This window comes from Lontra canadensis, unplaced genomic scaffold (genome assembly GCF_010015895.1).
Source record: "Lontra canadensis isolate GAN:19392208 unplaced genomic scaffold, GSC_riverotter_1.0 scaffold93, whole genome shotgun sequence".
Taxonomy (NCBI): Eukaryota; Metazoa; Chordata; class Mammalia; order Carnivora; family Mustelidae; genus Lontra; species Lontra canadensis.
The window spans coordinates 3,178,842-3,203,300 of NW_022631087.1; the positions used below are offsets into that span (position 1 = coordinate 3,178,842).

Here is a 24,459-nt window from a genome sequence, read left to right on the forward strand (position 1 = left end):
GAGCACTGGGTGTGGTCCATGCATGGGCCACACTGGGTGTGGTCCATAAACAATGCATCTTGGAACACTGAAAAAAGAAAATAAAATGTTTTTTAAAAAGGCGGCCATTAATCCCAACCTCGCAGGTTGTTTTGCGGAAGGCAGAGCATACCACATCACCACAGTGCGCCTTCTTTTACTACAGTGTGAGTCTGGCTGCCAAGCGAAATCAGCCTCCGTCTGATTTTTAAACTCAAGTTTAAATGCTTTTCATTGTTGACTGCAAGATTTAAGAGCTAAAACTTTTGTCTATAAAATTCCTTGGGCTGGAAAAACGCAAAGTAAATTAGCATAAAACAGAATAAGCAAACTCGGAAGAGGCTTCTACTGTGAAAAGAAATGGGGGCAGTGAAGAGAATATTCACATTCTTACCGCAAAAACTTCAATATCGGAGTTGGCAAGTGAGATTTTGTGCGGGTTGGGCAGGGGAATTCCTTGCTGCAATTTTGCTGAAAAACAGAGCAAGGGGTAAGATAGCTGGGCACAGACACAGAAGTTTTGGCAAACTTTTTGGTAAAAGACAAATAAGCAGTTTTTAAATCTATCTTTTTCTTCTTCCTGATTCTGTATTTTCATTTTATGTTCCTTGCATTTTCCTCGATGAATACTTAATTAGTTACTGAAGTGCTTAGTAAAAATGCACAAGCAGTTATGTATACTTGGGTGGCAGAAAAATGCTGGCAACTTGTCCACTTTATATTTCGAAAATCCCTTAGTTAGTGTCTGAGAACATTCTGGTCTCTGATACAAAATATATTTTAACCAAGCCAAACTCAAGATACTGCGGGTTATGAACGACTGCATACAGGGAGAGGGCCTAGAATTGTCCTTCATCCAAACTGTCTATCCAGGGGCGCCTGGGTGGCTCAGTGGGTTAAGCCTCTGCCTTCGGCTCAGGTCATGATCCCAGGGTCCTAGGATCGAGCCTGGCATCAGGCTCTCTGCTTGGCAGGGAGCCTGCTTCCCTCTCTCTCTCTGCCTGCCTCTCTGCCTACCTGTGATCTGTCTGTCAAATAAACAAATAAAATCTTAAAAAAAAAACAACAACAACTGTCTATCCAAATGGTGGTCTGTGCATAAGAACCACAGATGCCCTCTAGGGAGTTGAATTTCATTTCTGGCAGACCTGAAGGAGGGTTCTTACTGCCTACAGAGTGTGGTTTCAATCTCTTCAACTCAACCAGAGTTTAGCTGTTCTCGCTGAGTCTACAGGTAGTGTGGCTAACGAGGTTTGGACCTGGAATAACCAACTTTGCAACCACACTCTGTAAGTTCCGGGATGGCCCTGGATTCACACAGTCATGTGCTAGAAGTACAGCCTTTTGGGTGGAAAGTCCCAAACAATCCCCAGTGTTTAGCTAATGTCAGAGTCATATGTTTCCCCAGAACCCCTTACCATTGGCCAGTGGGAGGATTCCAAAGTGGAGAATAGAGGACAGAATGTTCTCAAACCTCAAGACCTAAAATGAAAGGGGATACTAATCAGTTGCAAAATCAGGGCATTTTGAAGGTACCATGCCGGGTCTGAATGTGCATTTTCCCAGACCTTATCACGACAGAGGGCGGTAATTAGAATTGCCCCATGGAGATAACCTAGCTTTCCAGACACTGAAAGCTACTTGGCGGGAAACCATATTACAGTTTCCCAATCTTTTTTCCTCCTTGAGGTTGGACATTTCTGTTCCGTGTAGGCTGGGTCATGGTGACAACAAATGTAGAGGGACCGCATGGTGGCAGCAAACACGGCAGCTTAGGTATCAAGTAAGACCATCTAAACAATTACTAAGTATCCCAGTTAGTTGTCTTTCCTTCATGGAGGTCCTTTGCATTACCTTATGCTCTATAGTTAATACTATCACCAGAACATCATCCAATTTACCCAGAATAAATCACAGTAGTTGTTAAATCTTAGAAAAGTGTTAGTTCCTGGGAAGATTCAGGTATTATAAACAAATGGACGATGGGGTGCCTTGGTGGCTCAGTCAGTTGAGCCTCCGACTCTTGGTTTTGGCTTGGTCAGGATCTGGGGGTCGTGATCTCGGGGTCAGGCTCCGGGCTCAGTGCAGAGTCTGCTGGACATTCTCTCCCCCTCTTCCCCCCTTCTCCTCCCTACTATAATGCACACACACACTCTCTCTCTCTTTCACACGTAAATATTTAAAAAAATAAATGGACTGTGATCAACATCGGTTCACTCAATGAATATATTTTGAATATCCAACACGCTCAGCAAGCTTTGCAGCTTAGCAGCTTAGCAAGCAGGGCTCTGAAGCTGACTTCGTAGGTTTAGCTCTTGTTTTTACCACTTCTGTGGAATTGGAAAAGCTCTCTAATCTCTGTGTGCCTCAGTTTCCTCTACTGTGAACTGAAGATAACAGCACTAATGTCTCAATTGGTCTCGGAATTAAACAAGTGAATATTATGTAAGATGCCCAGTTTATATCACTGTCATATTTTCCACCCAGAAATGTCATTATTAGCACACTCTGTTGTGGATACTAAGCAGTTTCTCTGGGTCTTCCTGGAAGACTTGGACTCATTTTGCCTCCTCTAGGCTCAGGAAATGTTATTTATGAGAAAGTCAGCTGTGCGTTCTCATTGATTGTGGTCTGTCCTCTACCAAAGAGCTATGCCATGGAGGTGCTGACCCACAGTGCGTGAGACACTATGGGTATTTTATGTTTCAATATCTGGCATGAAAATATAACTTATTTTCCAGCTTGCTGGCACTCATGTCACTGGCTTCTAATCTTCCCAACCTGAAAATCAGGATGTTCCTAAAAATTGAACAAACAAACATCTTGTCTGGCCACCTGCATAAATTCCTGGGCTTCTTTGCTATTTTCTTCACATCTATTCCTCTCTTAATAGCTGCTTCTGTCGAACATGGTCATCAGTTCAGGACCATGTCCAGGACTGCTCTGGGAGAGGTCAAGTGCCCTGACTGAGGCCACACAGCCCGTAAGTGGGCGTTGACTCCTGCGCTTTGGCCCGAGTTTGTGGATGTAACCATTGTGCTATGCTGCCCCTTGACAGAGAGGTGGCAATAACTGAAATTAATTTTCATGAGAACAATGGGGATCATTTATTTAACACCTGCCATATATTCAATGTGCTAAATGAACCTCATATATAATCCCAGCGAATCGTCCCAACAACCTGAAGACTGGAACGGCCAACTCTGTCCCCACCTGCACAGCCCATACACTTGCTCTGATTTACTTTTCTCTACAATATTTTTCAGCAGACAAAATATATTTGCTTGTTGTCTGCCCCCGCCCCCCCCGACACACTAGAAATAGGAGTGGCCAACAGTGGCACTATTGACATTTTGGGATGGATCCTTCTTTGCCGTGGAGGTTGTCTTATGCACTGTGGGATGGTAAGCGGCATCCTTGGTCTCTACCCCCTAAGTGCCTAAAGCATCCCCCGGACTGTGACAACCAAAAATGTCTTCAGACATTGCCAAATGTTCCTTGGGGGCAAAACTGGCCCGACGTGAGAACTGCTGCTCTGCGATGTAAGTGCCACAAGGGCAGGACACCAAGTAGTGATCTGGCTGAACTTCCTGCAGCTTGGGGGGTGGAGTTCGATTCCAAGTCTATCCAAGTTGGGATATACTCTTCCCATCAGGAAGTCACCAAGCTGGCCTCCCCTCACCCCAAAGTATCTGCACAGCCAGCCTCGCAATGGTTTTAGGAGATGGCTAGAAAGGCTTCCAAGAGCAACTCAGTCATGGCCTCATAATTTGCGGATGGCCTCATCCTTTGGGAGTTTGGATCTTATATTTAATTCTCAAAGATTATTTTATCCAAAGAATGAAATTGCCCTGAAAATCTCCCTGAAAATGCCAATATTACATAGGTCTTAGTGTTTAAGAAAATTCTTTTAAGTATCTTTCTGAATAGATAAAATTCGAGAGTTCCTGTCCTGTTTAAAAGTTATGGGGTTGGGTTCCATTGTGTAATGCTTAGCACTCAGGACTCTGAAAAGTTATGGGGTTGTTGGACAAGAAGCTACACAAGGAATTTTAAAGTTAAAACCTACCCTCGTGGGGAAATCAAGTATTTAGAGGCTCAGAAAACATTAATTCAGCTACTATATAGGGAAACTATCATTTTTCCCTTGACAGGAACTCTGAGAGCTTGGATTCCTACCTCAATATTGCTGCGATTGGACTCTGGCAAAGAGAGCCGGAATCTGAAACAACACAAAACAATGAATGTCAACAGGAAAAGTTTAAAAGATGGAAGATTTAAAAACAACTCTTTCAGGCGCCTGGGTGGCTCAGTGGATTGAGCCTCTGCCTTTGGCTCAGGTCGTGATCCCAGGGTCCTGGGATCCAGCCCCCCATTGCATCGGGCTCTCTGCTCAGTGGGGAGCCTGTTTCCCACCCCCTCTCTGCCTGCCTCTCTGTCTACTTGTGCTCTCTGTCTGTCAAATAAATAAATAAAATATTTAAAAAAAAAAAGCCCTTTCAATAGAAAGGAACAAAAAGGAAAGGGGATTTATTTTTTTAAAGATCCATAAGCCACTATTTTATTTATTTTTTGTTTTTTTAAAGATTTTATTCATTCATTTGACAGAGAGAGAGAGTGAGAGAGCACAAGCAAGGGGAGCAGCAAGCAGAGGGAGCAGGAGAAGCGGGCTCCCCACTGAGCAGGGAGCCCAATATAGGGCTCCATCCCAGGACCCCGGGATCACGACCCGAGCTGAAGGCAGCTGCTCAACCAACTGAGCCACCCAGGTGCCCCATAAGTCACTATTTTAAAAAACCGCACAGCCTGGTGAGTATATAATGTTCTAGTACATCTTTACCTGATATTTGCTGCTTAAGAAGCAGAGCTTTCTAGCAGAAGGCTTGGATTTGTAACCAGGATGGGTTCCCCATATGCATTTGCTATATAGTACTTATTGTTGGCAACTTGAAGGCGGAAGAATTTTTTCCTTTTTTTTCCTTCTTTTTAAAAAATTTTAATTTTTTTCAGTGTTCCAAGATTCACTGTTTATGCACCAAGAAGAATCTTAAGAAATAATTTTCGGTCTCCAGCCATACCACCCCGAATGTGCCTTGTTCTCATCTGATCTCTGGAGCTAAGTAGGGTGGGGCTTGCTTAGTACTTGGGTGGGAGAAATAGTCTTCAGGTCTTCTTGGTCTGAACTCCCAGAACACACACTTGATTTGTCAGACATAGTAAGATGAAGCAGTGGTAATCAACAGGGAAGAGCCTTTCATTTCACAGGTGGGGAAACTGAGGTCCAATTAATGGCAGATTTAGGACCAAAAACTCAGATCTCGTGATGCCCAACCCAAACCTCCCTTCCACTGTAGGATCTTTCCTCACTTTGCTTTCCCTCCTGTCCTTCCATGGCTCACTTTTGCCCAGGTGTAGAGCCTTACTTCTGCATCAACCTTCTTCTTCTTCTTCTTCTTTTCTTCTTTTTTAGAAACTTAAATAAATATTTTATTTATTTATTTGAGAGAGAGAGAAAGAGAATGCGCGTAAGTGGGGTGAAGGGCAGAGGGAGACATAGACTCTCCGCTGATCCCAGGACTCTGGGATTCTGGGATCATGACCTGAGCCGAAGGCAGACACTTAACTGACTGAGCCACCCAGATGCCCCCTGCATCAGCCTTCAAATGGCTCCCCCAGTCTCCAGTCTTGGTCTTCTCCAATCTGTCCTCCACACCATTCCCAGAGTGAGCTATATGGCAAGCATGTCTGGAGAGGACACGCTCCCATTCAGAATTCTTTAATGGCCTGAGTCCAAGTCATTTAGGTGGTACTCAAGCCTTTCTGTATTTTGGTGTCCGGTTACCTGTTTACTCTCACTTCTTTTCATTCTCTACTCTGAATATTATACTCAAGAATCCTGAACTGGTTAGTGCTATGCTGGTTTATTTATTTTTTATTTTATTTTCTTAAGTAGGCTCCACATTCAGCCTGGAGCCTAATGCTGGGCTTGAACTCACGACCCTGAGATTGGGACTTGAGCTGAGATCAAGAGTAGGACACTGAAGCGACTAAGCCACCTGGGCATTGCTATGCTATTTTATTAACGAGGCACTATATATCTGAGGTTAGAAAATGTATTGGCTTCAAAACACATAACAAAACTATCCTGAAAAATGAAAATGTATTAAAATTAATACATGCCCACAACAAGTTAACATTATGGTGACTAGTCACTTTAACTCAACTCCACTCATGGTTAAGTTTAAATTATATTTCATGTGGAATGCATGTGTGCAATATATTTGGGGCTGGATTATTCAAAATTAGAGTAGATAAGGTCATAATGATCTTAAACAACTGCAAAGAATTTCCTTGTATATTCCATGATACCTCTGGTCTCCATGCTTTTTGCTCCTGCTGTTCCCTCTTTCTGAAATTGCCCCTCTCCTGTCTTGTTGACTGGTTAACTTCTTTTCATTGTTTAACATTTAACTCAGGTGTTACCTCTTCCAGGCACCTTTCTGTTATTACATTTAAGGAGCAGATAGATAGAGCGAGGGGGTGGGGTTATGGACACTGGGGAGGGTATGTGCTATGGTGAGTGCTGTGAAGTGTGTAAACCTGGCGATTCACAGACCTGTACCCCTGGGGATAAAAATATATGTTTATAAAAAATAAAATTTTAAAAAAAGGAGCAGATAGATATTAATAGAAGAGGTGAGTTTGCTTATTATCAGCCAATATCATGTGAATATGAATTAAGTCTCAAAACTTAAGTTTCAAAACTTAATTCATATTCACATGATATTGGCCGATAATCAGGAAACATAAACGTGATACTGGCCGATAATCAGGAAACATAAGCGTGAGAACCAGAGACGGTTAAATCTGACAAGGATCAGAGATGGCATGGGTGGTGCAGCGGTTCAATCTGAGCTCAGTGGAAAGTGAGGACCAGAATCCTTAGGGTATCTTTAAAAGAAGGAAGCTGAGCAGTGGAACAACACTTTGAAGGTACTGCTGGAGAAATGTGAGGGGGACGCTTCCCCTTGGCCACACAGCTTTTTCTGATGCAGGTAACCTAGGCCTGTTCAGAAATCCAGGTGGAGAAAAGGGCAAGCCCTAGGCTTCTGGTTCTGAAAAACACGCAAGCGCCACTAGGTGGCGACCGAGTTCAGTCTGTTGACTTTTCATCCTCACACGGAGCCCCTAACCGCTTTCTTTTTTTTTTTTTCTAACCTGTTTCTTAAAGCACAACTACTAGAAACTAATTTTATTACAGAACCACAGAGTTCGTGGGGAGAAAGGGAGCTCAAGTAGCCCTACCTTGCAGACATACAGAGAGCACAGTTTATTCACAAAGTTTTGGAGAAGGTTCACCGTCCTGACTGAAAACCAGAACTAAAGTACAAGCATTTAAGCCTGTCAGATGGTGGTGGGGTCAAGATCTGGGTCAATAGCAAATACAGCATAATGGAGTTCAAGTAGATCAAGGCACAGGCACTCACAATGCCGCTTCTCCAACCCTGTGGCCATGGCAGACATTGAAAATCACACCTTACACTCAATACTGCACAGTAATTGTTTATCTCTGTGTCCTCTGACTGTGAACCCGACTGAGTCCAGAGCATGGCACATTAAGGCACTTAGTGTTCATCCAGGCATCTGTCCAGCAGATACTTACTGAATACCTAATACACGTCAGCCGTGCGGCAGGTGCTGGAGATCACGACTGTGAGTTAAACCAAACACAGCCACTGCTCGCTCGGAGCTTAAAGCCTCGTGGGGAGGCACACAGTAATCAAATAAGCCCTCTGGTGATGATTTAATGACAGATTGAGATAAATGCTCTGAAGGAAAGAAAAAGTTCACTGAGGCCAGTAAGAGAGGAACACTATCTAAACTGGCAGGTGCAGGAAAGTTTCTGAGGAAGGAAATACTTCCTTGAGAGCTGACATATGAAGGGTAAGCGAGATTAAAAATGCAAATTGAGGAAGGAAGAGGGAAGGGTCTGGCAGACGTTTCGAGGGCCCTGTGGAGGGAACAGAGGCTAGGAAGAGAGCGCTCGAGAGGCAGACAATGGTGGTAAAATTTTGATATTTATCTTAAGATATCAGAGGCTATGCTAAAAGTTTGATATTTATCTTAAGGGCAAGGAATCTATGGAAGGTTTTTTTTTTTTTTTAAAGATTTTATTTATTTATTTGACAGAGAGGGAGAGATCACAAGTAGGCAGAGAGGCAGGCAGAGAGAGAGGAGGAAGCAGGCTCCCTGTTGAGCAGAGAGCCCGATGCGGGGATTGATCCCAGGACTCCAAGATCATGACCTGAGCCGAAGGCAGAGGCTTAACCCACTGAGCCACCCAGGCACCCCTATGGAAGGTTTCTAAAAAGGGAGATGATGTCTGCGTTTTGGAAAGATCACTCTGGCTGCAGTACGAAGAAAAGATGGGCAGCCTAAGAGGTTTCCTAAGAGCTCCTTCTGTGCTCAGTAATGCTCTAGGCAATGGGAAGAACGTTAATTATATTTATGATGGACAGACAGAAGCTGCATGTAGAGGAAGGATTTGCAGAATAATACAAAACAGCTTGTCTTCAGTGCTCCTTTGTGGGTTTACACTGACTTGCTGCAGGAATTCTAAGAATGTATGAAATGGTGAATAAATCAGCATGGGTTGGAGGTAGGGGTGTGTGTGTGTGTGTGTTTAAGATATGGGGGTGGGAATAAAACTGCCCTTTGAGGGATGCCTGGGTGGCTTGGTCTGTTAAGCTGCTGCCTTCGGCCCAGGTCATGATCCCAGGGTTCTAGGACTGAGTCCCTTATCGGGCTCCTTGCTTGGCAGGGAGCCTGCTTCTCTCTCTCTGCTTCTGCCAGCTTGTGTGATTTCTCTCTCTCTGACAAATAAATAAATAATCTTAAAACAAAACAAAAAAAACCTGCCCTTTGAGAGAAGCACGCCACCATTTTCCTTAGCACCCAGTTTTTGCCTCTTAATCTGAGTGTTTTTCCTGCAGGCTCTAGATTTGGGAGGTAGAAACATTTGCCTTTCTCTATTTTCTGTATCAAGAACACTGTAGAGCACATAATCGGTGCTCAAGAAATTCACATGGAATGGATTATGGATAAATGAGTAAAGGGTAAGTGGGGAAGTGTTTACTGGAATTGGAGTGGCTTTCAAGGGGGGCAGTCTACAGCAGAATGTTCATTTTAGGGAGTTATGAGAGGGAAGATTGGCTCTCTTGGAAGGTAGTCAAAGTGCTTGACAACCCCAGGCTGTGGATTTAATCCATGATGGAAGGCCTTTTTTTTTTTTTTCCCAAGATTTATTTTAGAGAGAGGATGAGCAGGAGGGGCAGAGGGAGAGAAAATCCCAAGCAGATGCCTCGATGAGTGTGGAGCCTGATAATGAGGCTCGATCTCACAACCATGACGTTGCGACCAGAGCTGAAACCAAGACGCCTAATTGACTGTGCCACCCCGGTGCCCCCAAAGATGAAAGGTTTTCATGTGAGGAATGTGTTGAGCTCATTCCAGTATTAAAGGACCCTCTTGATGAGGAAGAGTTCCCCAGTGTTTTATCTTCACTGCCTTCTGCGGCCTGGAAATTCCCCCAACAAGTCTGGGAGAAGCGGAAGTCATTTGTTTTTCCTCCTCTGACAGGGGCCTCGCACTGTGGCATTCCTGTGCGTCGGCCTCCACTCAGAGGGAGGGTGGAGATGGCGGTCAGCCCGGGGGCAAAGCCCGAGCTTTGATGACCTGTCTAAAGCACTGTTCTGACAGAAACTGAAGCCGTTCTTCCCAGACCTGTTTTCCTTTCTGGGTTTCTTTCCAGAGGGCTCACATTGGGAAATGCTTATCGCCCAAGCTGCGAGGAGTAGGGCTGGGTGGGGTTTGTATGTGCCTGTAGTCAGCTTTCTTTGCATTTTCTGAGGGTGTTGCCTGGGAGGGGTTGTAGTGTGTGTGTGTGTGTGTGTGTGTGTGTGTGTGTGTGCAAGCGCACGCGTGCTGATGTCACTGGTGTGGGGCGCAGTTTGGGAATGTCCGATGCCTCACTTGTGGCAATGTCAAAATTGTTCCAGAGTTCTAAATGGTCCAACGATACTGTATATTGGATTGCCTTGAGCTTTGTAAGCTTAAAGGGGCGTCTGGGTGGCTCAGTCAGTTAAGTGTCTGCCTTCAGCTCAGGTCGTGATCCCAGGGTCCTGAGATGTGAACCCCACATCCGGCTCTCTGCTCAGCCAGGAGTCTGCTTCTCCCTCTCCCTCTGTTTTTCCTCTCTGCTCGTGCTCTCTCTCTCAAATAAATAAAATCTTTAAAAAATTTAAAAAAGGGGGGTTAAAATTCGGTCATCTGTATGGCGACGAAAAAAGGGAAAGTGTTATTTAATTTGGTCTCAGAAACGTCTAGTATATGGATCAGCCCACACTGGGGTTACCTCCCGACGGAGCTGTGTTTGGAACAAAAGTCTCCATTGTGGATAGACCAGGACGAATCTGGTTTAGGACTCTGAGGGCCAACTCTAAGGCTTTTAAGGCCATCCTGACCTGTCATGTCTCTTGGGATCAATTTCTCCCTCTTATTTGGTTAAAGTTTGATCCCAAAAAGGGGAAAGAAAATAAAACTCTACTGCTGATAGTAACTAATATTTCTTGAGCACTGATTACGTGCAGAACATCGTGCTTTTCAGACATTACCTCGTCTCCCCATAAAACAGCTCTGTGAATAGGTGCCCTGTTTTGCTGATGAGGAAACTGGTATTTAAAGAGGTTGACTGACTTGCCCAGGGTCACACGGCTACCAAGCGACAGAGGTGGAATTCAAAATCAGAAACGCCTGACTACAGGGCTGTGCTCGTAATGAGACATCCCCACCGAGGTCACGTTGATTACTCGTACTCCCTGCTTTTGCTTTCATTTTTTCCTTCCCTTCATTTCTCAAGGCGGCTGTGTGCAAAGGGCTGTGTACTTTTTCTACCGCAGATCACCTTCTGCCTGTGGCTTCTCTTCCTCTATCAAGTCTTCACACTGAGAAAGGACATGCTGCCTGCTTCAGTTCCGTGTGACTCCGCGCTCATGGGTTTCCTTTTCTGGGCAAGGGTGTTCACCGTCTCAGTCTTCTAAGTCTTGGCCATGTTCCACATCAAAGGCAGTATAATGTCGTAAGTGAACACCCAAGGCTGTGAAAACCACTCACCCAGGTTCAAGTTCTGGGTCTGTCATTCAATAACTCTGTGATGTGAGCAAGTTAGTCGACCTTTATAAATGTAAAACCGGGATAATGAGCGACCTCCAGGTCTGTTCACTGAAGCTACAGATGTTGATTGAAGACCGTGCCAGGTCCTGGAGATCCAGGGTTGTGCGGTTTAAATGAAATGATATGTGTGAAGTTCTTGGCACGGGACCAGAAGACAGCAAAGACTCAATAATAAAGTAGTCATAAATACTAGGACAAAAGGCACTTTCTCTAATAACCATCACTGGGCAGGAGACACGGGAATGAGGTGTTTCCTGAACAGGGTTTTTCTGATGAGGGGAACTCTTGCAAGGATCTTGTATAATGGAGTACCTTCTTCCCTGGGGTGAGGCCAGCCCCAAATTTTAAGTAATAGCCATAGTCAACCTTCCTGAACACTTAACACGCACTTTACATGCATTAACTCATGTATTCCTTACAGTAACCCCCTGAAGTGGGTTGTATTATAGCCTCATTTTATAGAGAAGGAAATGGAGGCCCAGAGAGGTTAAGTAACTTGCCTGAGGCCCCACAGCTAATGAATGGCAGGGCGGGGATCTGAACCAGCTAGTCTTGACTCTAAAGCCTGTGAGCTCACGGCGTCTTTAAACTCACCACACGGAATTTGCCTTGATTTCTCTATCTCCTGTCTCTGTAGCCAGCCGTGAACAGCTCCAGAAAGAGACACATTCAGGTAGGGGATGTTTAGAAAAGTGTTTCGGGGGTTAGTATTCTGGGAGCCTAATTTGGAGACCCCCTTTCCCAGGGTTTTCTCGGGGATGCTTCACTGATCCCCACCCCCCTTTACGCCTCTCTGCACTGTGCCTCTCTGACCTCACCCAAGACCACAGCAGGCCATAGGTCTGGAAGAGCAGCGCTTGTGGAACTGGGAGTGGTGGTTGCTGGCTGGGGCAGTCATGAGGGAGGTGGGGCAGCCATTCCTGCGGCCACGGGGAAGGCACCCCTTCAGCACAGCCTCTGCTTCTCCGCGGTCTCGCACGGGCTGCCTTGGGATTGAGTGATGCCTGGTCTATCCACCTTACCCTTCATCCTCCTGCTGCCCAAGATCCGCCACAGCACCCCCAGCAGGAGCCACCCCAGTGACATTTGCAGCGTGACATGGCCTTGCTCAGAGGGGCCCCATGCTTGGTTCAAGGCCCTGCTGTCCCCATCTTTAAATTCTTCATAAGATTCTGAACCAGGGGCTCCCCATTCTGATTTTGCAATGGGCCTTGCAAGTTGGATAGCTGGTCCTGCTCAGACCTCACTAAGGCCCCAGGAAACCTCCCCAGCACGAGAATCTGAAGGAGACCACAGGGGAACACGGAGGAGACCCCAGGAAGGCAGGAGTCTTTTAATCTCAGCTTGTGTTCACTGGGTCAAAGCACGCTTGTGGGCTGTAGGAAGCCAGAGAATGGATCCGCGCGTTGCTTTGGGTGATGTGAACCGAGCGCGTTGCAATCAGTTTTGCAGTTACTCTCGAACATAAACCTAACACCCTCTGAACGTGCCATTTCTTACTGGGAGGACCGCTGGAGAGGAGAGTCCACCCAGCGGAAGCTCAGAAGGGGACCTAGTCTCTCTGCTCCTTAAGGTCTCTCCCACTGGCCTGCAAGCAAGAAGCCCCACCTGCACTAAGTCCTTCCTTCCATCCTGCCCAAGAACCAGGGCCCTGCTCAAGGGTGCACGTGGTTTCTCCCTTCTCAAGAGCTTGCAGCCTCAGTCAGAGGCCCTGCCTCCCTTCTCCCATCTCCTTCCAGATTTCCAGCCCCCCTTTCCTATCAGCGCTGTCCTCAGGCTGCAAATGGAGGGTGCTTGTGGTGCGGCTGCATTGCAAATTCTCTCCTTTCCCGTCTGGCCTTGCTCTGATGCTGCCTATCTCTCACCAGCCTCCCTTTCCCTCCTCCTCTCCTGCTCTCTGGCTTCCATCCGCTCAACTGTTAAAACTGTGATTTCCAAGATGACCCATCAAGGTTTAGAGTTTCATTGGCCTTGACCTTGTGCAGGGTGGGCCACAGTATGATTTCGGGGGGCCCTGAGGCAACTGTAGCCTCGGGAGCCCTCCCTCCATAAAGAAATACTAAAAATTGTATTTTAAGACTATGTTGTTATAAAGATAAGTATAATCCAGCCTGGATTGTATTCATTTTTTAATTATTTTAAAAATGCACTAAAACGTTTTCATGGGTCCCTAAAGTATTCATGGGCCCTAGGTTCTGTGCCTGCTGAGACTAATGGGGAAATCAGTCCCGTGTTGTAGAGCTGGGTAGAGAGTAATGAAGCCTTCTTGAAACCTTTTTTTTTTCTGGGAAGCCATACTACCTTTCTTTTCTTTCTTTTTTTTCTTTCTTTTTTTTTTTTTTTTTGTCATTGTTCCTTTTATTGGGAAAACAATAGAGTTACAAAGATAATTTTAAGGAGGAAAATCTCACTCAATCCCGTATCCTAATGGCACTCTTCGTGATTCACTTCCTTGTCCAGATGGAAAGCTATTTTACACAGCTGACTGCTGCGTTTGTGCAGTTTTCCATTTTGTTTGTCCCATTTAATATCACTTTGTTGAGGGCACCTTCTGTTTGTCTGCAGTAGTCTTCACAACCATCCACTGACTTATGGTGATTGACTTACTTTTCCCCTCTGTTGGTTTCCTGTTCTTTCTCGACTCTGCTTTCTCTGGACTTTTTTTAGCATTTCTTCCCCCTTCTGTGGGTTTCATCTGAGCCATCTGGTCATTCGGAAGAGCATTTCCCCTCCCCCCAGGTAGTCTCATTCATGGCTTCGACTCACAGGGCCCAGGAAAACGGGCTTTGCGGACCGTTCTTCTCAATGGCAATCACCGTCCACAGTCTACCCATGTGACCCGCCCGACCCCTTCCACAGCAAGCGGCGTTCTCTGGAGAACCAACTAGGCCATGGGGCGTGGTTTTGTTAAACTCTATGGTCTAGTAAGGGGTCAGGGTGTCAGAGCCTGCAGCTACCTCAGAGACGACCCAGCCCAACTTCAGTATTTTACAGACAAGGAGACCGAGGCACAACGAGGTTCCTAGACTTGCTCCTGGTTAAGCAACTAGTGACCAGGGATTTGACACTTTGTTCCTCGACCTCCTTCCTCAAAAGCACGCTTCCTGGAATTGTTGAGAGGGTCTTTAATTTATATCATGGTACCATCAGAAAGTGAATTTATATGATGGAATTATATTTACACTTTGGCTGCCCATTTTATCAGAACAGTGTCTAATGGGAGGAGAAAGAAAGGCTCCACAACAAAGTTTTATAAAGTGAAGCCCATAGTCTGACGTCATCGGGATCATGCCAAGAGGAGTACCTAAGTGATTCATGTTCTATCCGGTGGTAACTTCCCCTGTTCTGTTAAAGTTCGCTTTGTTTCTGTGGTCTGCTGAATCACTTACTGCTAAGGTTGTCAACAGTCAAATCAATTAAACTTACCTGTTCAGAGATAATGAGCAGACCAGTCTTTGTCCCAAAATAACCAGGCCAACACTGGTGCTAGCAACCTGCAGACAACAAAAGCGTTCGTTACTAAGGGGAATGAGTCTGTCTATTTTGGCCGCAAATACAATTTCTTATACTGGAAATATCAGAAGCTCCACTTTCCCTCTTATTGCTAGAGATACTGGAAAGAAGCAGATCTGAAAATGCTCTCTTGTGGGCAGGGAAACTAACTATAAAGACTTTTTAAGAATCTCCCTTAAATTACTCTATTTTTTCCTTATGTCTCTTCTCCATGTACTGTGTGTGCGTGTATGTGTACGTGTGTGTGTGTGTGTGTGACATTTCGTGTAGAATCACTGTATTTGTCCCTTTCCATTGGGTTGTGTTTGGCCTCCATCTGCTCAAATAACCTTGAATTCCACTGACTTATTTTGGGGAAAAACAAAAGAAAGTCAGCGATCAATGTAACTGCAGCTGAGGGAAGGGCACGTAGGGAGTGGGGGAGGGGGGGAGCTGTTTTACCATGAGGGGGTATGAGACCAGCCCCCCCACTGCCCCCACCCTGTCCCACCCCTGTCCTCACCAACTGACGAGTCAGACCTCACACCCCCAGACACCGAGCAGAGCACTGCTGGTCAGTGGCCCACTGTGGGAACGGAACGCGTCTCCCCAGGCCGCCCTCCTGCCCCCACAGGCCTTACAAAGTCCATGGACACGATGGTTTCCACGGTTGAGTTCTCGCTCTGGGCGAGGAGCACGATGGAGGCAGGGATGTCCAGGGTGAAGTTGCCCGGCTGCAGCCTGACTGCAGGAGGCTCCGTTGCCATGACCCGTACCATGAAGGGCTGGGACAGGATGTAGATCTCTGCGATCTGCAAAGTTCAAGGAAAGAAGTGGAGACCGGGGAGCTGAGGTGATGGGAAATCACACGTTTGGGGTGGCCTGGGTGAGTAAACTTTACGTCATGCAGTCAGAATAGAAACAAAGCTCTTCGGCAATTATACCACCACTGTACACAAGACAAATAATAACAACGGCTGACATTCACTGAGCTTATCTGAATTGTCTGGTTTAATCTTCACAAAATCCCTGTGGGCGGGTTCTATCAGAATCCCCATTTCACAGCTGAAGACAGTGAGCCTCTGGTTAAATAATTTCCTTCACTTCCAGATGGATACATTAAAGAACAGGGATTCAAATCTAAGTGTGTCTCCAGGTCCTTGCTCTAGAATCAGGAAGCTCGGTGAGCATCTCTCTGTCCTCAAGAGCAAACCTGAGCCTTTCAGAACACTGTGTCCAATATTCAGGGGCTGAGAAGGCATGACATTAAGAGTTGCTACACTAAAGGCACAGACATGGGCACTATTCCCCCATTTCCCACCGAAGCTTATTAATTCAAATGTGTGGTGGAAACTTAGGGGAGGGACCGTTGATTTGTTTTGTAAACTTATGATGCCTTTAACAGTAACTTGTTTAGTAAATATCTGTGGCTATTTTATTAAAAGAAAAAAAAATCTGAGGGCCCCCAGGTGCAGAGCTAGTCAGACATCTGACTCTTGGTTTTGGCTCAGGTTGAGATCTCAGGGTGGTGAGGTCAAGCCCTGCATCGGGCTGGCTCTCATCGCCAAGTCTGCTTAAGACTCTCCCTCTGCCCTTCCCCTGCCGCTTATGCTCACTCTCTCTAAAATAAATAAATCTTACCGAAAAAAGAAAAAAAAATCTCTTCAGAATGGAAAGATGGACTCAGGTTTGGACCGAAAAGGAATAGAGAGAGCCCACAAATCTTCCAGAAGTAACTGCCGTGAATCCAGATACACTACCAAGGAGTCAGACCCTCAGTACTCACCCGGGAGAGCACATTGCCAAGGCCTTGAGAGTTTTGAACCAAATGGTTGGAAATCTGGAAAATCAAGATCATCGTGTTACTGTAAGATTTTTGCCTGGGTTCTCTTTTCAGGGGAAAACCTAGCTTTCCTTATATTTTTATGAATCATGAAGTTGTTACATCAATAAACAATTAGTGTTTAATAGTGGCCTATCATTTAATAGTCCAGCCATAGGAAGTCTGAGGCTCAAAGAAGTGAAGTCACTTGCCCAAGGTCACACAGGAAGTACCTTCCTTTTCAGTAAGTGCCTTTTAACTTTGGCAACACTGTGTAGGGCACACACGTACGATCCATGCATAACCATCCTACAGTGGTTAACAAGAACCCTTGGATATATTGCCCACCTCTTCAGAGGTTGCTGAGACAAAGGATACTTAAGTCATTTATCTTCACAAATGAATGTTTTCCAAATCTGAAGCTAGGTTTCTCTAATTCTCGGCAGTCTGTGGTCACTGGTGCTGCCATACCTGGTATTTTGAACCCAAGTTTTAGAACCATTTGTATAATTAAGACCCATGGAATGAAAAGATTAATAGGGGATGCTTAATAAAAGTTGTTGGTTGGCTGAAGAGAATGTTCTCATCATGAAAGGGAGGGGCATGGCAAAGAGAATCCACGAGTATGTGTCCTCTTAGTGGTCATTGTAGATAACTCAGTTGCAATTACCAACAGGAGAAATATTGGTGCTGGCATTAAACCAGGCAGGGTGATGATGATGATGGTAAGCAACACATTAAGAATACTTCCTCCGTGCTAGGCATGAATGCTTTCCATATATTTAAACCTCTCTAATGTCCATATCAACCTTATGAGTATGGAATTATTATTCCCATTTTCTAAATGATGACACTCTGGCACAGAGAAGTTAAATACATTGAAGATGCCCAAATTTACAGGTCATAAGTGGTGGAGGGGAGTCCTGGCATTATTTAAGATTAATCTAGAACAGTGGCCTGGTATCCTACACAACTGAAATTAGCAGACTTAGAAACCCAACAATTCCCAAGATACTAAAAGCTTTCAGTTCACAATCCCTTTATTCATGACCTGCTAGGGTTGATAGTCTAAGAGAGCCCAGGAGATAGAAACCGTGACATAAATTCCCATAATGGGCTACTTATAATAAGATGAAACGCTGGTGCTGATTGTTCTATCCATGAACTCTCCTTACCTCTTTCATGGATAGAGTGACATTGAAGGCCCCAGCTGTAAAGTAGGCAAAGGATGCAGATTTGAAGAAAAACTCGGAGATTCCAATATAGAGCATAGAGTCATGGCGTTCTGGCAGCGCAAAAGGAACTGGCGAGAAGGGGGGGTCACTGAGGTTGTCCAGGGGGTAGAATACGCCCTGTGGGAAAACAGAGAGAAAGATCAGGGTATCAGGTCAAGACTCGGGTGTACAGCACTGAGAAGGTGGATCTGTTCATTCAGAATCAGAAAAATACCAGAAACTCAGTAGGGGTTAAAACACAACAGGGCCTTCTGACTCCTTGACCAGTGACGATGGTCTGGCAGCTCTGATGAGTTCTTGAGTGTATGCGGACGTGTCTGTCCACTCTGGGGTGTAACCTTCTCTCAGAAGGCAGGTGTATTTTACCTGGACACACAGCTCTGCATAGTTCCTGAGGGGCATGTAGAGATGCCAAACCCTTGACCTTTGAACTCTGTGGCTGCTGAGCCTCTGGGGTGGCACAGAAAGCCTCAGAAGGACTAGGGACTCTCAGTCGGTTAAAGCATTTCCCACGCATTCCTGATGCTGCCCTCAGTGGCTATAGGATGTTATTACAAGATGTCTTGAGTAACATTTAACTGATTTGAAAGACTCTAAGTGATTGAAATATAAGTCAGGGACGCCTGGGTGGCTCAGTTGGTTAAGTGTCTGCCTTTGGCTCAGGTTATGACCCCAGAGTCCTGGGATTGAGCCCCACATCCATCTGGGCTCCCTGCTCAGCAGAGTCTGCTTCTCCATCTCCACCCCCCTTCCCCCAGCTCATGCTCGCTGTCTTTCTCTAATAAATAAATAAATAAAATCTTTTTTAAAAAAAGATTTGACAGAGAGAGAACAGCAGGGGGAGCAGCAGGCAGAGGGGGAGGGAGAAGGAGGCTTCCCACTGAGCAGGGAACCTGATGTGGGGCTGGATCCCAGGACCTCAGGATCATGACCTGGGCCAAAAGCAAATGCTTAATAACTGAGCTACCCAGGAGCCCCTAAATAAATAAAATCTTGAAAAAAAAAAAAAGAAATATAAGTCAATATGCACTTCAAAAAAAAAAAAAAAAAACCCACGGTTACTAACCATGGGGCAAAACTAAACGTAAAGACAATCTCTTTTCCAGAATCAGCAAATACCATTTTAATGTGCAAACAGCCCTGACCAAGGTCAAGAGGTCAATAGCCCTCAGTTAAACTGGCTGACCAGACAGGAACAGGAGTGTCCGTATGAACAATCTGCTGATGGGTTGAGTTCTAATACATGTAGAGCCCCTCTTCCTGCTGCCTCTTAGCCTCAGACCTGACCCCACAGACATAGTCATCATGATACTTTCCTTGAGGAGGCAGTCGTACGTTGGGCAAATCCAAACCATTATTTACCAATCAAGAAACTGCTGAAGGGTCTTTCGAAAGAACACAAGCATGAGGGAATTGCTTGAAAGGATATTAAATTATTTAAAGGGTATTTAGTGATATTTCCTTCTGCATAGAATATTTGCTCTTCGAATACTGGCTGTTGATAGCCAGGATGAGAATTTGGTGACGATAAAGTTACCTTCAAATTCAGCTCCATGTAATTCTCAGTTATCTCTGGAGAATGGATTAGGGAGTAGTCCAGGAGAGTATAGTTGTCAATCTTGGTTAAAACTAAATAACAAATAAAAATGAAAATTCATATTTATTAAAGGTATAGTATAGCATCTGACTATTATCTATGCAGAGCAATATAATTTTAATTCTGTTATTTAAAATAATAATTATTCTTATTTCGTAAGTAATACATGCTCACTTTTCAAAACCTGGGATAAGTAGGTAAGTCAAAAGAAGAAAGTAAGCCCCCCCTTTTTTTTTTTAAAGATTTTATTTATTTATTTGACAGAGATCACAAGTAGGCAGAGAGGCGGAATCATGACCCAAGCTGAAGGCAGAGGCTTAACCCACTGAGCCACCCAGGCGCCCCAATTCATTCTTTGTATCATCATTTTTAGAGCACAGCAGGAGGCTAGGGGCCGCAGGAGGCATGATTTCAGAGTCTGAGGCAGGTTGTATGCTCAGGAGTGCAGTGCTTGGGAGTCTGACCCGGCCTGGGAGAGCAGCTTTCCTGGCCAGCACCGCGTGCTCTGTGATATGAAGACCTCCCCCTGATCTAGAGCAAAACATCTGAGTAGCACACCTTCTCCTCTTGCATACCAGGCTGCTTTATTCCACAGAGGGTGGTAAGCAACCAGAAGAGACAAAGGGACTTGCCAAGGTGAGGGAACAGTACTGCCCCATGTCACTATCATTTTTAAAATGCTTTCAAATTCAGTCTGAACAATCCCATCACATGCTGTGAGGGGAGCAGGACCTGCCCATTTTAAATGATAATGAGGAGTGGACGGGACAAGGGATGGTACAGGGGTAAGAAGCAGAAGGGACTGGACCCCTCAGGGTTTAACGCAGTGCTGGTAAAGAAATAGGAATTCAATATACATCTATTTGAATAAATGTGGGGGGAGGGGAAGCTCTGCTAGGCAGGGAGGGCAGCATGAGCCCAGCAAGGGGCGTGGGGGCAGTAGAAGCAGTTTGATGGCTGGAGCAGAGAAAGGGACAAGATGAGGCTGAGAGGGGTGGGCTGAGCCCGAGCATGGGGGGCAGGTCTTGTAGTCCATGTGAAAGCGTTTGGACTTGATCCTGAGGCAGCAAGCAGCCACCGAAGGGGCTAGAACAGGGGGAGGAAGGGGCTAACTTGGTTGAGATTAGCATGAATCATCCTGAAGAGGATGGATTTCGTGTGAGAGCGGGCATTTCCCGTGGCTCTAGTTTGCAGAGGGTAAAGCAGGTAGGAGAGCGGCCTATCTTACGTTGAAAAGCCAGCCGGCAGAGCACCAGAGTCTGAAGGCGGGAAGAGGACTGTCCTGAAGAGGCAGCCCGAGGACTCACCCTCCAGCATGCTGAGGTTGGTGTTCAGGGCTCCCACCTCACTCATGATAATGGGACAGAGCTGGCCATAAAAGGAATAAAAAAATTGCAGGTTACCACATCGCACTATTTAGGGGTCTAGACTCTGCCAGCCAAGTCCTTCTGGTTAGGAGCCATTCTTCCTTTGGCCACCAGGACCTTCCCTCAAATTCACTGATGCCTATGGACCCCACACTCTGTGTGTATGTGTGGCATGTCATGGAATGCGGGCTAAACTTGGGAGCAACTGGGACCACACCCAGTCAGCCCCGTGAAAGAATGAGCCCCTGGATTCTCTTTCTCGTACGGTCACCCCTGAGGACCTGCTGGTGGGACTTTCCCGGCTGTGGGGATGCCACTGCCTCTGGGCGCAAGCTGGGGCCCTCACTGTCCCACTCGGCTGGCTTGAGAGCCCAGTTGTGAGACATCTGTTAGATCAGAACCCCTTTTGGAGTTAGAAAAGCGATCTTGACTTGGACTCGAGCTTGTCTCTAGGAAGGAGGAAGAGTGCCAACATGGGTGGGCCACCGTGTGCCAGGCGTGTGCTAAGCACTCAGTGTGGCAGTTACTAGCAGAGGCTTGGGAGCCTGGCCGCCTCGGGTTGACTCCCTTGGCACGCGATTTGTAGTCTGTTTTTAGTTTACTCACTTGCAACACGGGGACGATAATTGTACCTACTTCGTCATGAGTTGTGAGCAGAAACAGAAGTAATCCATGTACGGCCGCCCGGCACACAGCAAGCACTCAGTAAATGTCAGCTGTGCTGCTTGAACCCCATTTTGGCCTCATGGCAGTGCTGAGAGGTGGGCACCACGGTCCGCCCTTCACAGATGGGAACAACGATGTCTGGAGAGCTTTCGTGGGTTGCCAGGGGTTACATAACTGGGACTTGGAATCCAGCTAGCTGTGGTCTGAGCACTCTTTTCTGTTTGCCCATGGCACAGAGGGACTACCGGAAGCAAAGCACCCATGGCTCTAAGGCCTGCACACACTCCAGGCAAACTTAGCTAGTGGCTTCTTGTCTGAGGCCAGAGAACCACACCTGGTTTCCAGCAGAGGAGCGATGGCAAGTGTGGGGTCCCCAAGCCGACAGGGCTTTCCCTGTCACTCTCTGGCATGCCCGTTCCCTGGTGCTTAGCACCTGCCAGGTGAGCCTGGAGAAAGCCCGGGCAACCTCGGAGTGCCCCGACCAGCTGGGCAAGCTCCTTGGACAAGCTGCCAAATGCATTTGCACGTTGATTTCCTCACTGACATTTATCAAGCACCTACTGTCTGCCAGGGAGGAGGGGATGGAGGCTTCCAGATACTGGTTCCATCCTCTCATTTCCCATCCTCCTTCATCCTTCTCCTCGTCTGCCCCCAAATATGGGTAAAGCGTCCAGAAATGGTCTGGTCTGGACTGGAAGGAGGGCACACAGCCAATTCCATCTCTCCCCTTCCTCAAACACCATGTTCTGGAATCGAGACACTTGTAACTTTGGAAGTTATCTTAACCGATACTGTTTCTTGGAAACATCCTTTCTTCTCTCCCATTCCTTACCTGTCAAAATTGTACTTACTCTTCAAGGCCCAGTTCAAGTCCTGCATCCTCTAAAAACTATCCCCTAGGAGACTTTCAGTCCCTTTTGACTGAATCTTTCCACTTCCCTGAACCCCTCTGGTTCAGTCTAATGATCATGTAATTACGTATTAAATTCAAATACTCATTTAGTCACTGTTCCACAAGCCTGAGTTGGGTTTACCTAAAAACATAATAAATTTATTCCTATTTTATATCCCCAACAGCCTGTAGCCTCGTGCTGGGCACACAGTTGGTGTGCAATAAATAAACGCCTGTGGGTTGTTTGCCCATCCTGTGCTGAGCACTCGAGGGAGGGAATACTGTTTCATTCAACCCTGCGTCCCCAGCACCTACCACACTGGCCCATGGTGGGCACTGGCGAAACATAGTAAGGTGCAAGGGATTAATGTGTCAGAAAGTGCCTTGGATGATGCCTGGCATACAACAGGTGCTCAATAAAGGTTTATTCACTAAGAATTAGGTAAAACATGGCAGAACTGCTGAGCATTTTACTGTGGTAGCATTACCTCTAAAGACTTACCATTTCATTTAAGTTCTTTAAAATGGGTTTCTCCATGGGTTCAGCAAAGGAGTTGTACAGGACACTGGGGAGAAAAGAGAAAAAAACGGGCTTATTCAGGAACCGAATCTGCCGGTGGTGAACCTCCTCAGGCCCCGCCTGGTAATCCGCTTCCAGACCAGCAACTGCCCAGCATGATGCTATCGCTCACCTGAGTTCTCCGGAAAATGACACGTGGGCGTGGCTCACTTGGGCGTAACAGTCTTGGAGCTTCATGATTGGGTGACCAAAGTCGTTGCGGGCCAGGACAATGATACCGGTGAAGAAGACGCCAGAGAGAAACAGATCAGCTCCTCCTGTGTCTTGGCTGTTGAGAGAAAGTGCAAGGTTACCCAGGGCTGGGCAGGGGTGAGATGGGTCATTTCTCTGACTCCCCGCAGCCTCTAAGCTCCTGGAGGGAAGGATCTTTTTCACCAAGAACAGGTAGGAGCAGAGTAGGGGCTGAGCGTTTACCAAACAAAGGAAGTAATGAATATGGGGATGGGGACAGCTTTAGCTTAGCATTATATCCTGGGTGCTCTGGCCCCCACAGTGGCCAAGCACGTATTAAGCACCATTCATGTACAATGCTTGTGTGGACAGAGAACATGGGGTAGGCTTATTTAGGATGAGCACAGATGGGGACGGGACACTAGATGCAGTCTGTGAACTCTTTGAGGGACTGGAGTGTGTGCTATTCATGTCCACACCCCCAGGAGGAGCACAGAGCATAAGCACTTTAATATGTGGCTGATGAGTCAGCAAAGAAATGAATGAATCCCTGGATCTATGTTACTTATGGAAGAATAAATATACCATTTCTTTACAGTGTACAAGTATAGAGTTCTTGAGATGGGAATAAATGGTCCTTGGTTGGCACTCGATAAATGGTTGTTGAATGACCAAGTGGATGAGTAGATGCGCTTTCTGGGGAACTAACAGGGGTAGACCTAAACATTACCCCATGACCGTGACTTCCACGCAGTAATTGGTCTTTGAGTATGACTTGAATTTGATCCCTCCTTTCTCTGAGAGTGCACAAAGGCCTTTTGGTGGGGAGAGAATTGGGCTCCCGATGACTATTATCCTCTAATCTCCTTGTGAGGTAGGAAGGCCCATTTCCCATCAGGATGGGGAAGTGTGTGGAATGGCCCAAGAACACACAGTGACTCAGTGAAGGTCTAAAATGTTGAGCGCATGTCCGTTGCTCCAACGGTCAGGGACTCCCAGCTCTTAGGAAGTCTTAAATGACACTTTGCTCTGCCTTTAAGGGAAAGATGCTTCTCAGCCTCCCACTCTCCCCTGCCCAGCCCCCAGCAGAGATATCCTGATTTAAATCTCTCCTGGAAAATGGTGCTCTTGAGAAAGACTGTTAGTGGCAGAGGGAAAGAAGCCCAATGTCAAAAACACCAGCTAAATTATGTACTTTCAATTTCGTTCCATTTCTCTCTAGAACAGCCACAGCAGCTTTGAGAGGAATACTTACAAGAGCGGAGACTTGACTTCCCAGTCGGTGCTGATGTTGGCGGTACCGTGGTTGGTCAGGGCCTTGATTCCCACCCCAGGCACAAAGGCTAATGAAGTATTTGGAAATGAGAAGGCATGGATTTTTATGCTG

At 46.2% G+C, this 24,459-nt stretch overlaps 1 protein-coding gene across 7 annotated transcripts in view; it reads right to left on the reverse strand.

The window, feature by feature from the left end:
- The window catches only part of BPIFC (BPI fold containing family C), a 52,915-nt gene that overhangs the window by 1,457 nt on the left and 26,999 nt on the right, over positions 1-24,459 (reverse strand). For all 7 annotated transcript variants that reach the window (XM_032836525.1, XM_032836526.1, XM_032836527.1 and 4 more), the window contains 12 exons: positions 24,328-24,456; positions 23,014-23,169; positions 22,824-22,887; positions 20,704-20,764; positions 19,337-19,428; positions 17,740-17,916; positions 16,529-16,582; positions 15,384-15,554; positions 14,677-14,744; positions 4,198-4,240; positions 1,437-1,500; positions 413-489 (listed from right to left, as the gene is read on the reverse strand). In XM_032836525.1, the coding sequence (XP_032692416.1) occupies positions 413-489; positions 1,437-1,500; positions 4,198-4,240; positions 14,677-14,744; positions 15,384-15,554; positions 16,529-16,582; positions 17,740-17,916; positions 19,337-19,428; positions 20,704-20,764; positions 22,824-22,887; positions 23,014-23,169; positions 24,328-24,456 (1,156 nt within the window). The remainder of the gene's footprint in view (positions 1-412; positions 490-1,436; positions 1,501-4,197; positions 4,241-14,676; positions 14,745-15,383; positions 15,555-16,528; positions 16,583-17,739; positions 17,917-19,336; positions 19,429-20,703; positions 20,765-22,823; positions 22,888-23,013; positions 23,170-24,327; positions 24,457-24,459) is intronic.